This window comes from Pseudorca crassidens, chromosome 9 (genome assembly GCF_039906515.1).
Source record: "Pseudorca crassidens isolate mPseCra1 chromosome 9, mPseCra1.hap1, whole genome shotgun sequence".
Taxonomy (NCBI): Eukaryota; Metazoa; Chordata; class Mammalia; order Artiodactyla; family Delphinidae; genus Pseudorca; species Pseudorca crassidens.
Genome location: NC_090304.1, coordinates 89,672,049 through 89,688,438, shown reverse-complemented (window position 1 = coordinate 89,688,438; position 16,390 = coordinate 89,672,049). Strand labels below are relative to the sequence as shown.

Here is a 16,390-nt window from a genome sequence, read left to right as displayed (position 1 = left end):
ATAGCTGTTGCTGCCCTGAATCCTGTTCAGAGCACCATTAGCACAACTAATGCCTAATTCTTCCTCATTTGGTTGAGGACTTACCTAAGAGAACTGAAGAAATAATTCTGAACACAAGTGCATTTAAGCAATAAACAATGGAACTAGAAAACCTTTTACTATCCAATTACCATGTTTAGGGGTATACTGAGTGTAGCCACAGACCCTGTCCAACAGGGAAATTTGTCAAAAACTCCTAGTCTCCCAATAACAGCTGTCTATGGATGTTATCATGAATGGAAAATGTTTGTTCTTATGTTCATTTCCTCATCAAGTAAACTGGACCACACCTGTGGGGTCAAAAAAGAGAAAGATCAAAGCACCAAGGCTAAAGACAAAGTCAAGTTGTGGCACCTACTATGTAAACAGACAAGAGCAACATGATGTTCCCTTATCATACCATTGTATACAGCACTAGTTCCAATCCATCTCTTGACCCCCAGCCCTTGCTTTCCCCAAATTCAACATTCCAATTGGTATACCCAGGTCATTACTGGATTCAGCTTTCCGGGTCCTTTAATTTGCTGCATATGCACTCTACGCTAAATGTGATTAATCACAAAAAATAATCTCTTCAAGAAACCTTCATAACAAAATAACCGACTCCCTATTAACAATAAGAGGATCAAGTTTAACAGGCCAAAATAGAAGACAAGAAGTCTGTCAGAATGTATATAGATGGCACAGGACAGCTCTGACCTGAGGCCCCCTGTGCTGAGCAATAGAGTCACTGGCAAATCCCCAAGGTGTAAGAGCTGTAAATATCCAGAGTCATGCAGGAAACATGTTTCTTTCTCATTTAGTCATCCTCTGAACTCTCGGCAGACCTTTCATCTGTAGCCACTTTCCAATTTGTGCGTTTGTTTGTCCTCTCCTGTATTTCACTGTTAACTACAGGGATGTGGGCTTTTTTGTCTCTCTTTTTCCTTTTGGTTTTCTTAGTGTCTCTTTCCTCACTTTCCTCAGAACTGCTGGACGCAGAATCATCTGACTGGGAAGTGTTACACTCTGCCTCTAAGAATAAAGCAGATTTCTTGAGAGATTTTTTCCTGGATTTTTTCTTGCGCTTATGTGGTTGTTTCCTTTTCCTGGTACTAGAAGCCCCAGTTTCTTCTGAGAACTCACTTGAGGAATCTGCTGTTATATCTGTGGCTTCCTTTTTGCTTTTCTTCTGTTTTTTGTGTGACTTTTTTTTCTGCTTTTTTTTGTGGGATTTCTTTGACTTCTTGTGTTTGTGAGATTCATGGGTAGATGATTTTACCTGGGGAGATGTTTTCTTCCCATTGGTAATATCCTGCTGATCACTACTAATAAAAAAGAAAAATTGCTTTACTATAGAAAATAAGTGTATTTATATAATTTTTATATTCTGCTTTCTAGATGGGAAGTTGGGGTTAACATCTGAATTTTAAATCAAAACTGATATAGTGTTACTATGAGACTTTATCACTGAGTTTTTGTTTTCTCATCTTTAAAATGAAGACAAAAATTCTAATCTGCCATACTGAGTTACTGTATGGAACACTATATATAAAAAAAACCTACATGCTGTAGATAATGCCAAATATCAGGGAAAGGCAAAATACCAGTCATCTCCCAACTAAATCTATTATTTCTCTGGTTACATTTTTAATGGCAAATGTTGTATACTTTATAAAAATTACTAACTCGGGACTTCCCTGGTGGTCCAGTGGGTAAGACTCTGAGCTCCCAATGCAGGGGGACCGGGTTTAATCCCTGGTCGGGGAACTGGATCCCATGTGCATGCTGCAACTAAGAAGTTCACATGCCGCAACTAAGAAGTCCACAAGCTTGCTGCAACTAAACATGCCGCAACGAAGATCCCACCTGCCTCAACTAAGACCCAGTGCAGCCAAAATAAATAAATAAATACTAAAGTAAGTCTGTAAATCATTTATACATATACATATATCCACTCTTTCAAAAAAAAATTAAGAACTCAATTTATAATTCAGACTGTGTACTAATCTTACTTTCTAACTTTTTTTCAGTAAGTGTACTTGCCTTACCTGTCTGTTTCAAATTCTTCAGGGTATAACTCTTTATATCCACTGTGACCCCATCTGTAAAATAACATTTTAGTACATGTATTGTTAAAGCAATGCATACATTTCTTAAAAATTAAAGACAAATTAGACTTAGGAGTGTACATTTACAGAGACACACAGAACCAAGAAAAAAGAGATATGGTAGAGCCAACACCACATTTATAGCTCGGTAACTTGGTTACATTTTCTGTACTGAATGCTCATTTCAGACACAAAGGATTCCTTTGTCCATTGGTAAGAGAACTTGACATTTTCTTCCTTAAGAAACACTAAGGGGCTTTTATATTCTACTCTTCAGCTGTGAAGTACTTCTCCAAAAACACTTCATAACATAATGCTGTCTACCTTAGGACAACTTTTTTTAAGTAACAACTTTATTGAGATATAATTCATATACCATAAAATTCACCCTTTTAAAGTGTACATTTCAGTGGCTTTTAGTATTTTCAGAGTTGTGCTACCATCACCACTAATTTCAGAACATTTTCATCACCCCCAAAAGAAACAATCCATTAGCAGTCACTCCATTCCTCCATCTCCCGTAGCCCACGGCAATCACTAATCTACTTTCTATCTCTATAGAATCATCATGAGTGGCCTTTTGTGTCTGCTTTTCTCACCTAGCATAATGTTTTCAAGGTTCATACATGTTGTAGCATGTATCAGTACTTTATTTATACTGCCAAATAACATTCTATTACCATCCCATATACCACATTTTTTTATCCATTTATCAGTTGATAGACATTTGGGTTTCCACTTTTCTGGCCATTATGAATAAATATGCTATGAACATTTCTGTATAAGCTTTTGCAGAGATAATTAATTTTTAAAAGTACACATTCTCAGGCCAAATACCATTAATGGTCACAGGAATTTAGTCACAAACCTGTCTGGCATGTTAGCTTCATAATCATGTAACTTCTTGTTCCAGGATTTAGCCTTAAGAAAATCATCATCCAGTGCCCCAGAAATTTCATTCTTTGGCCTCCAATAGTCTCTTTGACTTTCTTCATCAAAACCATCACTACGCATTCGGCTGTAAGAGAAAACAGAAGAACTTTTAGATAGAGAAGCAATCTGTGAGGTTATTTTATGGAATATCATGAACAAAACTCACTGAACAGGCTAAGGGGAGACAAAAACAACCTGATACTTAATGTTAAAAAAATACTTTTTTTTAACATGATCTGTTCCTCTCTATTAATTTGTACAGTTAGGTGTTCAATGAAAATATGATCATCACTACCCGTCCTATTGCAGAGTATAGACGAAATGACTTTTCGACTGTGGCATGCTGTACCTCACTCACTGATCCTCAAAGAAGGAAGCAGAGCATAGTCACAGCTGGGGACATTTCAAACTGCCCTAGAGATTCTGAAATACACTCCCTTCCCTGAACATCAGCAACCTGCTGTAGTTAAGTCAGAGTAACAGTGGGAGCAAGGTGTAACCCATGAGTAAGTTGGGGTGGATAAACAGTTGAGAACCACTGACTTAGCCTGTACTTACAATATCCACTAACCAGTCACTAAGCCAGTTAATTGGTTATCAAAAATATTTGAGGACCTCCTATGTGCCTGCCAGGCACTGTTCTAGCTGCTGGGACTATAATGGCAAGTGAGACAATCAGAAACCTGCCCCTAAAGAGATTATGTTTTAAAGACTTATTCATTATGACAGGCATTAATAGTCCACTCCAAAAGAACAATATTTTGTTCCTGGAAATGCTGCTTGTAACTGAATAACCAATACAAAACAAATCATCATCTGCACTAAGTACTTCCAAATTCTCAAAGAACCATCTTCAGAGAGAAAACAGACTGACAAGGTATTTATTTTTATGTTGAGACTCTGCCTTCTTTACCATGGATACCCTGAATACTTTCTTGTCAAAAGCCATTACACACAGCCAATCACACTCCACAAAGTCCACACACTGCACAGGCACACTCTACTTAAATATCTCACTATTAACTATTTCCCTGTGTGGTTTTAGAAATCAGCATTATTACTTTATAATCATTTTTCATACACACAGATCTATACTAACAGGCATATGAGACCCAGGAGATGTTCCCAATACTCAGATATTCCTATACCTCCACAGGTAAGACAACTAAGCCTGCATGATCCTTCATATCCACACTCAAATTATTAAGAAGGTAATGTGAAAGGTTGTGTGACTAAGATAGTAAGAAGATGGGGCAAAGAAAAGGCTGAGAGAGAATGAAAGACTAATAGGGGAAAGGTGTGAATGATCAGCTAAGTGACCATAAGATACCTATAGAAAATCTTAATTTAAAATCCATCAGGTAAGGTCAGAATCCACAGAATCCTTAACGTTTACAATTGTTCAAGGCAAAATTTTTAAGTTCTCCATTGCAAATAAATGTAAAAAGTGGGGCCACATGCATCATAGCCATTACCTTTATGATTGGGTCTAGATTTATTGAAGAGGAAAGGCTTAAGGACTCACAGAACTGAATTCATCTATCTTTAGCATACCATAATGTTTTTAAACAAAAGTTGATGATTCTGAATGAGATGAGAATTATTTTGGTTCTCAGAGTCGCAACTTCACCTTGAACTGCTGGGTAACATTTTCCTTTTCGCCCCCCGGTACGCATCTTCCATCTGTTTCTCCAGTTCTCTTATTTTCCACATATCTGATTCCTCCTGAATCTGGATTTTTTTTTTTAAAGGAAAGAAATAAAAATAAGTTACTAAAAATAACACATTACATCACCAAAAAGTAACTGAAAATACAGTCTGCACTAATTACTGGATTACAAACTGAGTTTTGATGAGTAACCTGGGAAACAAATTCTGGTTTCTCTAGAGTGATTAAACAATCCAATCTAGTAAATCTCAAATATGTAGAATTCTGCAGCAACAAAAGAGCTTTTTCACCCCTGCATAGACAAACTTATCACCTTATTAACTAAGCAATTATGCTGCAATTAGCAAATGATAATCCCTTATGTTTCTAAAATGCTTTATGATTTTAACTATATCATCTCTCTATTGAACTTTAAGCAATCTTATGAGGAAAGCAAAGCAGGTACCATTATTATATTTTACTGAGAAGAAACAAAAGCTCGGAGATTTTTACCAAAGTCAAAAAGCTAGTAAGGACAGGTCTTGAAACTTTCTAGGCTAAGTCTCTTTTCACAACATAATAATTTTTGTTAAAAACAAAGCAAAACAAAACAAACAGCATGGGAACTGTTAGAGAATTTCCTGAAAGGCAGAGTATAGCTGCACAAAGAACAATAATAAATTTTATTTCTAAGTCCTCCTGTAATATTTTGTTAAATCTGTCCTAGATTTATCTTTTTTAGCCACTGCTTTCAAATCTAAGCTCACCATCCAACTGGGGTGGTTTATGCAATTGCAGAGGCTGCTTAGGTAACAGTTATACCCCCACTCACAATGAGAATATCAGGTGATATGATAATAATAACATTTGTGGTCAAACTAGTTATACGGTTCACCAAAGAAAACCAAACAAGGGTGCTTGACCCTTGTTTCATTATATGTGCTTTCGTAGGTGACCTCACCTACACTCATGACTTCTATCATTTCCTATATCAGTAATCACCAAATCTTTATATCCAGCCTCAACTCTTCTCTAAGACTGAATTGCGAACTATTTGGACATCCTATAAGCATTGCACCATCAAGATGTTCAAAACCAAACTAATTACCTTTCCCATCACACTTGTCTCTTTTCTTTAGTTCCCTAACTCAATTAATGGCACCATCATCATTCACCCAGTCACACAAGGTGGTTATATTTGATTCCATAATTATCACTATTATCCAATCAATCATCAAGTTCTTTGAACTTTATTGCCTAAATTCCTCATCTTCATCCCTGTCACTGTTTTCAAGTGAACCACTCATCATCTCTCACCTGGAACATTGCAATTGCCTCCTAACTGGTCCCTCTGCTGTTTCAACCCATCTGATCTATCCCCTACCCAGCTAACAAGTCATCTTTCTAAAATACAAATACAATCATGTCAAACCCTGCTTAAAAATATCTGATGGCGGGCTTCCCTGGTGGCGCAGTGGTTGGGAGTCCGCCTGCCGTTGCAGGTGACACAGGTTTGTGCCCCGGTCCGGGAAGATCCCACATGCTGTGGAGCGGCTAGGCCCGTAAGCCATGGCCGCTAAGCCTGCGCGTCCGGAGCCTGTGCTCCGCAACGGGAGAGGCCACAACAGTGAGAGGCCCGCATACCACCAAAAAAAAAAAAAAAAGTTGATGGTTTCTTTCTTGCCTACAGGAAAAAGTCTAATCTCCAAGCATCACAATCCAACTCAATTTACCATTTGGGCCTCATCCTCTGCCACTACCTCCCACATTCTCTACTTTCTGGATGCATACAATTTCTTGCCCCAAATGCTTCATGTTCCTTGCCATACACTAGTACATGACGTTCCCTCTGTCCTGAATGATCTTTTACACCTGGTAAACTTGATCCTGTTCATCAAGAACTAGTTCAAATAACACCCATTGTGTGAAGCCTTTCCTAATTCCCCAAGGCAGATTTCATTATTCCTTCCTCAGTGCATAAAAGGACTTTGTGTACGTCCGCATTACAATACTTATCAAACTATATTCTAATTATTTTATTGATCTTTGTCTCTTCTAACTGTATCAAAATAATTCCTAGCACACTGTATGCCCTCATTAAGCATGTGGAATAACTAAGTTGTACCTCTCACCTTATTGTGAGCATCTGTGTGCCGGATGACGTTCCTCAGGAGGACTTTCCCCAAGGGAACTCGGGACATTCTTCAATCTGAAATGAATCAATAAGTAACATTTAATAATAATTTATTTTATTACCTTATCTTTTATTACTATGTTATAATGAAGCATGAGATAAAGGAAAGATCACTGAACCAGAAGTCAGAGGTCCTAAGGAATAGTTTTTCCTTCACCATTAAAAGGGGAAAACACCTGACCACACTACTGTGAGGATAAAAGGAGATAATGTTCATTAGAGTTCTTTGAAACTGCACCAAATTAAGTGCTTTCAAGAGACCCATTTTATTTAATCCTCAAAATAACTATGTTTTATGAGGCAAGTATCTTCATTCCTATTTTGTAGATGAAATTCCATTAAAGCCATAACTTGCCCCAGGCCACATAGTCCAAGGCAAACATGGTTCCGACTAGAAATCAACTCCCGAATCCCAAAATTAGTTTGCAATTAAACACCTAGATTTGAGAGTGTCAGGACCACAAATGTCAACAGTAAAAAAAACTGACGCCTAAAAACATTAAATGCAGAGATGCCCTAAATCTCTTCATTCAAGACAATTTTATGTTCTATTTTGTACAGAAGCCTCCAAAAAAATAGATGACAGGGATATTCACGTGTGTAGCCAGCAGGGGCTTTGTGCACCACTCCAACGCTCACTCACCCCTCGATCCTGGGGAAATCAGGCATCTTGCTAGTGTGAGACGAAGAACCACTCCATTACAAGATCTCCTCCGACCCAGAAGCCAAGCAAAGGCAGCTCTGCAGCTTCACCCGAGTCCTTCGTGAAAACGCAGCCTTCCCACCGGTTATTCCGCCCTCACCCGTGGCCCAGGCCACGGCCGCCTTTCCCTCAGCCCAGGCCGACAGGCAAATATCTCTCCGGACTGAGGCCGGAGGCTGCTCCGGCGCGGAATCCGGACGGCCTGGTTGGCTGGGGCATTCCCCGCTCACGATCCTCTGGGATGGACCCGGGGGTTGGGTTTCGCTCCCCAAAACGGATGGGGGCACTTTGGACGGGTACGACCCTCGACTGGGCCCCAAGATGTATCTAGAGTGGCTGACGGGGGGGTTGGGGCTTCCAAGTGGAAGACAGAGAAAATACCCCCATCTTCGTCACCGGGACCCCTGCCCCCCAGCGGCCACGGAGCTCCCGGTAACCTTCCCTCCAAACGCCCTCCCCACACAAACACACACAAACACACCCATACCGTGCGCCGCAGCCTCGCGTGGCGGGGGTGGGGGAGGAAGCGGTCTGAGAGAAGAGGGTGCCGACTTCCCTTCCAGGCCGGAAGTCGTGCTCTTGAGAAATTCTTCCCACCAACAGGAGTCCCAGAGACTCCCACAGGAGGGTTTCCAGGACACTCTAGAAGTCGACAGGTGTAGAAAGGGAGGCGGGCGCCTTCCTGGAAAAGAAGTGGGTCGGGCTCAGCCGAAAAGCAAGCCCAGCACCAGCAGAAGCTTCCGGAACTGGATGTAAAAAGACCTTTCTTCCTGGAGCTTTCCGGACTCAATTAGATGTTGTACCAGTCTGGTTACCCTGGTAACAGGCGTCGCCGTTTGTCAAGAAACCGAGAGAAGAGGTGGGTTCGCCGGCCTCTGGAAAGATGATTAAATTTCCCGTTTAGTCTAACCCTAATGTAGTATTTGGAGAACCCAAACTTCTTTTCCTCACTCTGTGGATGCTGTGGGACACTTCTTCATTGAGGGAGGGAGGTTATTCAAGTGGTAGAATATTATTATTCTCATATAATGTTTACCAAGTGTTCCAGCCTCTCTGTATTACCTTACTTAATCCTCGCGATAACCCTATGAGATAGGTATTATCGTCTTCATTTCGAGGAGAATAAACTGAGGCACATATGTAAATTAATTTCTCAAGATCACACAACTAGTAAGTGATAGAGCTAAGACTGGAATCGAGGCATTCTGGCTGCAGAGTCCATGCTTTTAACTCCTAAACTATGCTGAGGATTGAGGAAGTTTCATGTGGCCCTGGACCCACAAAAAATCAGGAACTGGATAGGCCCCAGTCAGCCAATACCCAGGTGTTGGAACAAGAAAATCCCAGGAAATACAGACTTTAAATGACTGTTCTGTCCTCTCAGGGCTTGTGAGGGTCTAGGCAGAGGTAAGGCCTTATTATCTGAGAGAACATCTTGAGAATGTAGGGAAAGGTATTAGATAATTAGAGAATAAGGAAAAGATAAAGTGGTGCTGGTCCACAATCTTTTACACACAGGGGTTAAGGATAGCTGCTAACTCCAACAAAACAGTTCCTGAACTGTTCCTCCTCCCCCAAAAGAAGAAATGAATCAATAGACTTTTTTTCTTCCTTAAGTCATGTCTTTCCACAGACTTAAGAGGCCTATTCATCTCAATCATGGAGTCATCCTCAAAGGGTCTGCTCACCCAAGTTACTCAATTCTGGAACCTCCTAGATGATCTGGCTGAAAGTAACCCTGAGAGCTATGAGAAGTTCATTCAACAGCAGATGAAAGAGGGGAAACAGCTCTGTGCTGCCCCAGAACCACAGCTCTGTCTACAAACCAGGATCCTGGTATGTAGAGTTGGTGCCCAGGGAAAGGGAAGTCCTGAATGAAATGGTCCTGGAATAATGAGAGAATGGCTTACCCTTAGCTATTACTACCTTAACACAAGAACACTTGAGGGAAACTGCCACTCTGAATGGAAAATTGAACATAGTGTGGAAGATTGTGTTGAAGGAGTAAGAATGGGAATTTCATATTTATACATTTTGGAGATCTCGAAATGAGCCATTTTTCTGCTAGGATGAAAATTAAAAGTCACGTAATTACGTAAAGGAGAATAATAGAGTTGGAGATTTTCCAAATAAAGAAAACTGATTTGATTGAGGAGGTAAGGAAGTGGTGAAATAGGGTCAAATTCAAATTCATCTGGAATAGCTTAGATCAATTCCCCCACCCTCCTCCCACTTCCTGTGGGAGCAGCAACTGGATGCTTAATGAAAAGCCAGCAGCTTTAGGGAAATCAGGTAACAGTAATTTCTTACAGTTTTTCAAATGCAGTTTAAATCCATGGAATGACTTATTTGGAGCCTAAAGTTCTCACTCTTCAAATTCTGTGATGAGTTACCTTTAGGATATTATTTTAAAATTTAAAAACTAGGTTTTGAGATATGCAAAATCATTTGCTTTCTAGAAACCAAAAGAAAAAATACTTTTTATCAACCTATGTCAGTGGAAAAGGATCCCAGCTCCCCAGTCAGCCACTCATCCAGTACCTCTACGTGTTGGCAGACCAGAAGATATGTCTGAGACATCAGGTACATAGAATTATGGGAGAGAAAGCACATTTTAAAAATTTGGGGGGAAATAAGCAAGAACCAGATTTTCCTTGGTAAAAGGCATTACATATTTTATTTGGTCATAATATACTTAATGACTAATAAGTATACCTTTTTGAAAATTGAATACTGTTTACTTTTCTAATAATATGAGCTATTTTTAACCCATATAAAATATCAAGAAATGCTCTAATTGGAATTTTATGTATATAGCACCATTGTGATTGTCTCTGAAAATATAGAAATAGAATTTATACTTTTCCAGCTTTATCAGGATATGGCTTAATATATTACCTGATGATATCATTAGTGAAACAAATCGTTTTCATTTCACACCCTCTGAATTACACACACAGATGTTTACACAGTCATTGATGTTGCCTACCATCCTGATGTTCTCCAGGCAGCAGAAAAAGACCAAGTGAAAAAAGATCAACTAATACAGATGGCCATGAAATGCATTGAGGAAAAACTCCAATTCACTCTCTCAAACTCTTACCATGTTACCAAATTTAGAATAAAAGGAAGTGTTCACAGAATGAAACAAAATCTGATGGGAATCCAAACTGATTCCACAGATTTAAGAGAGAAAATGAGAAAGGGTAAGTTAATGAATGTAATGGAAAATTAAACTGATTTAAAATGTTTTTTTGCCTCTGGTGTACATTTTGCAGATTAGAAGTCTCAATTGCAAAAGATGAGAAATTTAAGATAGAAAAATATAAATGTTAGATATTAGAAATATTAACATGTCCTAACATGGATGGACCTAGAGATTATCATACAAGGCGAAGTCAGTCAGAAGGAGAAAGACAAATACCATATGATATCACTTATATATGTAATCTAAAATATAACACAAATGAACTTATCTACGAAACAAAAACAGACTCATAGATATATAAGAACAGACCTGTGGTTGCCAAGGGGGAGGGGGGACAGGGAGAGAGAGATTGGGAGTTTGGGATTAGCAGATGCAAAACTATTATATATAGGATGGATAAACAACAAGGTCCTACTGTATAGCACAGTGAACTATATTCAATATCCTGTAATAAACCATAATGGAAAAGAATATGAAAATAATATATATGTATAACTGAGTCACTGCTGTACAGCAGAAATGAAACTAGACATTGTATATCAACTATACTTCAATAAATTTGTTTTTTAATTAGCATGTCCTTAAAGATGTTTAAATCCTGCAAACTTTTAAACCAGATTCTTTGGTTTAAGAGTCTTTTAAGGGCTTCCCTGGTGGTGCAGTGGTTGAGAGTCTGCCTGCTGATGCAGGGGACACGGGTTCCTGCCCCAGCCCGGGAAGATCCCACATGCTGCAGAGCAGCTAGGCCCGTGAGCCATGGCTGCTGAGCCTGCGCGTCCGGAGCCTGTGCTCCGCAATGGGAGAGGCCACAACAGTGAGAGGCCTGCGTACCACCAAAAAAAAAAAAAAAAAAAAAAAAAGTCTTTAAAGATTTCCCAAACCGATTTAGCTGCAGCTTTATCTGCCATCTTGGCTAACACTACACCTATTACAGCTCATCGCCTGATAGTACTTCATGTTGTTGATTGATTTTGTGATTTCATCTTTTTTTTTTCATAAAGAACTAACCCTTGAACAGATAAGAAGCAGTACTGTGAGCAATTCAGATCAGTTTCCTCAACTTTTACTGCCAAAAGACGAAGTTTCAAGTAAAACAAGGTGTCTGATAGAAGAGATTTCTAGTACAGAGATTGAAGTGGAGATGAAGAGACCAGCCTATGAATTAAAAATTGTGGCAGATCAGAATGAGAAACCTCTGAAAATTGAATTAAAAGTTGAACTACCTGGTATTAATTCAGTATCTCACTGTGACCTTAGTGTTTCTGAGGTAAGTTGAATGGATAATACTGTAAATTTGTATCAGTCGATAGTCACTATATTATGCTTTAGTAACAAACTCCATAATCTCAGTGGCTTACAATAATTTTCTCAGGTTACATGTCAGCTCAGCCTGCTTTGCTTCATGAGTGTTGCACATTTTAAGATACAGGTGAAGAAACAATTCCTAATTTAGGTAAGTCATTCTCATGGAAGAGGGAAAAATAGAAATAGCCAAACCATGCAATAGATCCTAAAACTTCCTCTCAGATATGGACTATATTACTTTTACTCACACTGTACTGATCAAAGTAAGTCACAAGGCCAAGTCCTACATCAACAGGGCTGGGAAGAACATTCTTCTCACAGGTAGTCACTGGAAGTTACATGGCAAGGATATATAATCCTCTTATATAAGAAGAGTAACAATCCTACAGTCTACCACAGTCCACCCTCTTGGTCACAAATATTTGCTTCTTTCCCCAGAACGACACATCCAATCCCAGTATCAGGCGCCAAAGTACAGGATTTTGCCATCATAATCTGCGTTAGACAAAGTTTGCATAAACTGCAAAGACAAGTTATCTATTCCCGTAACCCCATGCACCATACAATGTGGAATGGGGAGACGATTACCACAATTAACAGTCTCAATTCAGAAATTGGAAAAAATATGAGGCACACAGTAGTTGCTGATGCACGGCAATTCTGAAATCCTGGTAGGCAGATATTGCGAGGGTCCCTTTCCTGGAGGTAGAGGATGTTCTTGCTTAGGTCCCTTGACAAGGTTCCTTGATTACCTAGCCTCCTAGTTCCATTGTTTTCCATGACTTTCAGCTCCATTCTTTGGGATGTTTTTCCTTTTTCATAATCTACCTTAGCCACATCTGAAAAGAGCGTTGAAGAATATGCTGTCATTAGGTGCTGAGCAGCTTACTCAGCCTGTTTGCTGCCCATGGAATGCTGGGGTCAAAAGATTATTTTAAATTAGTTTTAGTCCAGACTGGTAGCACTTTCTTTCTTTGATTCCAGTCAGTGCTACACCTCTCAATTCTTTTTTAGACATGTCCATTTTTCAATAGCCTCTTTTGACTTAATTGCTGTCATCTGGGCCAAATGTAAGGCTTTAATGAGGTCCATCTTAATCCAGTTAGAGGTTTTAGCAAAGGGTATAAAGACTTATGATTTAGTATTTGCCTCTAGGCAGCTTTAATCAGCCTTTGTTGATAAAGAAATAATTTCTCAACTTCATTGTTTACTGGTTGAAAATAAAAATTAGTTCCATTTTTCATTCCTCAAGTCTTAGAATTTCTGGGCTTTGTATATTCCCTTTCAATTCTGTATTTTCCCTTGCAAACTGAGAAATTCTTTTCTAAGCTCATCTTTTTGTAGTACCTTGTTAAATGTGGCCAATAGAACCAATGTATGCAAATAACATTCTATTTTCCCACTTCTGTACCTAAAGCCACAAATTAACCGGGTACATTATGTCTTCCAAATTATTGTGAAAAGGGCTTTGTCACCATAAAACATAGATCACCATCTTTCCAGTCTCCAATAATTTTCCTTGCTGTTTGCTGGTCAGCCCCAAAGTCAATGCTACATAATTTAGGATGGCAACACCCATCTTCTGGTACTGTATCAGTTAACTTTTGATATACTGAGCAGCAATAACCACCTCAAAATCTCAAGGATTTACAACAGCAACTTTATTGCTTTTAAGTGGGATCCTCTTCTTATGCGAAAGGAGTGAATAACTGGGAACAATAAACAAATAACACAAATTTTAACCAGGAAATATTTTTCTATTTTCATCTTTAAAATTTTCTCTTGGTTTATTATTCTTAGGATGACTTATTGATCGAGGTTTCTGAGTACAGATTACATCTGAATCTTCCAGAATCTGTGGATACTGAAATGACTACAGCAAAATTTATCAAAGAGAAAGCTACATTAATTGTCACAATGCCATTGGTGTAAGTTAAGAGCATCGTGTATTTGGAGTTTTTGGAGTTTTCAGTGATAAAGTCATGTGAACTAGAGGGCCTTCACTATGGGTGAAGAGGTTTATCTTAAACACTAGTTTCATTTTCTAAGAGTTCCTTTTGATGGAATGAGATTTTCTCATCAGCCATTTTTTTTGTTTTGTTTTGTTTTAATTCTTTCTCCTTCTCAAGTAAACTTAGCATCAAGCAGAAACTACTGAAAACAGTACTGCCATGATATACTTGTTTCAAAGATATTTGTAATGGTCTTAAGTAACTTAAATATCATTTGGGAAAAGTCTATTTGTCTCCAAGTATTCAATAATATGTGAGAATTCTTGCTTTACCAGTTGAAAAAAAAATTTTTGTCTCTAGTAAATTTCTGCATCAGGAATAAATCCCACACTGTGAAAGAAGTTTTTTATTACCAAGATGTGCCTTAGCAGTGACAGTTTCCTCCAGCAATAAAGATGTAGGGCCAATGTAATAGTATGCAAACCTTTGCTTCTATTAACCTCTGTACTTCTGTAAAACAGCTCTGGCAGGAGTCCAAGCCTACCTACCTTTTAATATCAGATATGGACTTGTCTGTGGATTAGATACAACGATGCAGTAACAGTAATTGGATGTTATTACACATAAGACACAAAATACATCCAACTCTAATTTAAGAAAAAGGAGCTGACTTTGGGACCAGTGCCTTTCTCCTAAGAAAATAATTTTTAAAATACAGAAGTGATGTACTTTTTAAACTCCCATTCATCTGTCAGTTCGTTCAATACAAAAGTATCAACTTTCCAATTTATATCCTAAGTAAGGAACATTCACATCAAACTTTAAACATCTCTTGGTCTTTTCTAGATATAAAACAACTTCCTTGTAATTATTAGTTTCTAATTCAACATAAGGTCTTTAAAGTTCTCATTAACTTTAAAACTTTTTAACTTTAGAAACTAATGTATGTGTAATAGAAATAATTGAAATGTGACAATTAAAAACAAATATAATTTTCTTAAACCTGGCCTGGACTTGAATTTTTCTAGCAATAGGATAATTTATTGTCTGAAAGTTTTCTAGAACTATATGATGTCCTAAAATTAACACACCTATTATATTCTCCTTATCCCTCAAAAATACCTGGAATGCTTTGACCTTATCTTTGCTTCTACAAAATCACTGTGGAAACTTATTTCCTATAAACTCCCATACCTAACTATATTGAACTGGCTGACTCTACTCTTGCACTCTCGCACTTAGGTGTTACTTATGTCAGCAGCTATATAATTGGATACTTACTAATAAAATGAGTACAAGATCTAACATGCTTAATGTTAAAATGGTAAATTTACATCCTAGTTATTTTCCAAAATACTTTCACTTATATTCTAACATCTCCACCTCACCCTCCCTACAAAAAGCAAAACTTTGTCCAGGAAGAGCATTAACTAGTGATGAACTGTGGAGTAGTTTAAATTGGAATCTTACCAAGATTTTTCTTCTTCAAAACTGAAAACTTTGAGATGGACATGAATTAGCCTTGATTTAGATACCAGATTTTTCTGTAAACTTGGTGTTAGAGATCGGTAATCAGCAGTGATTATTTTCCCATGTATTCCAGAGTTCACGCGTTACTGGGGGATGAGTATTCCTTACAGCACATTCCTATTATCTCTTGCACTGGTCAACTCCTCTTGTAGACCATGCCTTGGGATATTTTAACTTCACTCACAAACCTCAGGAATGGAGTAAAGTACCTAACAGAGCCAGACCACACTTCCATCTTGCTATGTGCCACCCCCCAACAAGAGAGCTCCTTAAGCCTAAAGCGTTAGGTTATATGCTCCTAAACTCAGTCCTTATTTTACCAATTCTATAAACTCAAAATGTTTCTGTGTACAGCTTACCATGTACACAGCTGTTCCTGGTCTTAAATAATCTAATGTGAGAAATAATTACCCACAGATCAAAAATATTAGACCAGAAACACTGAAATCATATAGTTTAATTTTTAAACAATCTAATTTGAACCAAAGCACTATTTCTAACTTTTGTTCATTCAGTTCTGGTAAGCAAACTAGACTGAATCCAGATTTAGATTATAGCTCAGATTAATTTTTAACTCAGAACAATTTTTATTAGAATGCAACTTTTTATTTTTCTCTCAAGGGAACAATAGAGCCATAAACATTAGCAAAGAATGAGTTATCTTTGAAGTTTCATGTATTTGAACCAGATATGGCTCATACTGGTGATGGTCCCTTGTCATAAGTTTGTTCCTGCTGCATAATCTTCAGTTCAAGCTAAAATTACTAATTACTGAAAAATCAGATTAA

General features: G+C 38.2%; 2 protein-coding genes across 8 annotated transcripts; one reads left to right on the top strand and one right to left on the bottom strand.

Moving 5' to 3' along the window:
- Positions 1-529: 529 nt before the first annotated feature.
- NKAPD1 (NKAP domain containing 1) lies at positions 530-8,235 on the bottom strand. 5 transcript variants are annotated; one of them, XM_067751015.1, is made up of 7 exons: positions 8,095-8,171; positions 7,548-7,577; positions 6,843-6,919; positions 4,693-4,793; positions 2,998-3,147; positions 2,070-2,123; positions 530-1,346 (listed from the first exon to the last, which is right to left on the bottom strand). In XM_067751015.1, exons 3-7 carry the CDS (start codon positions 6,909-6,911, stop codon positions 839-841), a joined length of 882 nt encoding a protein of 293 aa, XP_067607116.1. In that variant the 5' UTR covers positions 6,912-6,919; positions 7,548-7,577; positions 8,095-8,171; the 3' UTR covers positions 530-838. The 5 variants fall into 5 exon arrangements, with proteins under 5 accessions (XP_067607116.1, XP_067607114.1, XP_067607117.1 ...); XM_067751013.1 differs by having other exon boundaries at positions 7,548-7,664; positions 8,095-8,136; XM_067751016.1 differs by lacking the exon at positions 7,548-7,577 and having other exon boundaries at positions 530-1,343; positions 8,095-8,235.
- Positions 8,121-15,056, top strand: PIH1D2 (PIH1 domain containing 2). 3 transcript variants are annotated; one of them, XM_067751010.1, is made up of 7 exons: positions 8,121-8,466; positions 9,241-9,443; positions 10,067-10,190; positions 10,568-10,813; positions 11,817-12,082; positions 12,188-12,268; positions 13,921-14,055. In XM_067751010.1, exons 2-6 carry the CDS (start codon positions 9,267-9,269, stop codon positions 12,266-12,268), a joined length of 894 nt encoding a protein of 297 aa, XP_067607111.1. In that variant the 5' UTR covers positions 8,121-8,466; positions 9,241-9,266; the 3' UTR covers positions 13,921-14,055. The 3 variants fall into 3 exon arrangements, with proteins under 3 accessions (XP_067607111.1, XP_067607110.1, XP_067607109.1); XM_067751009.1 differs by lacking the exon at positions 12,188-12,268 and having other exon boundaries at positions 9,225-9,443; positions 13,921-15,056; XM_067751008.1 differs by lacking the exon at positions 12,188-12,268 and having other exon boundaries at positions 8,167-8,466; positions 13,921-15,056.
- Positions 15,057-16,390: the final 1,334 nt, after the last annotated feature.

Bases quoted from the DNA above. Each gene is read 5' to 3' on its own strand.
- NKAPD1 (XM_067751011.1), bottom strand. From the start codon at position 6,911: ATGTCCCGAGTTCCCTTGGGGAAAGTCCTCCTGAGGAACGTCATCCGG. The intron at 4,794-6,842 runs GTGAGAGGTACA...AAAAAAATCCAG, and splicing joins ACACAGATGCTCACAATAAG to ATTCAGGAGGAATCAGATAT. The intron at 1,347-2,069 runs GTAAGGCAAGTA...CTTTTTTATTAG, and splicing joins GAAGAATTTGAAACAGACAG to TAGTGATCAGCAGGATATTA.
- PIH1D2 (XM_067751009.1), top strand. From the start codon at position 9,267: ATGGAGTCATCCTCAAAGGGTCTGCTCACCCAAGTTACTCAATTCTGG. The intron at 10,191-10,567 runs GTACATAGAATT...TTACACACACAG, and splicing joins AGATATGTCTGAGACATCAG to ATGTTTACACAGTCATTGAT. The intron at 12,083-13,920 runs GTAAGTTGAATG...TATTATTCTTAG, and splicing joins GTGACCTTAGTGTTTCTGAG to GATGACTTATTGATCGAGGT.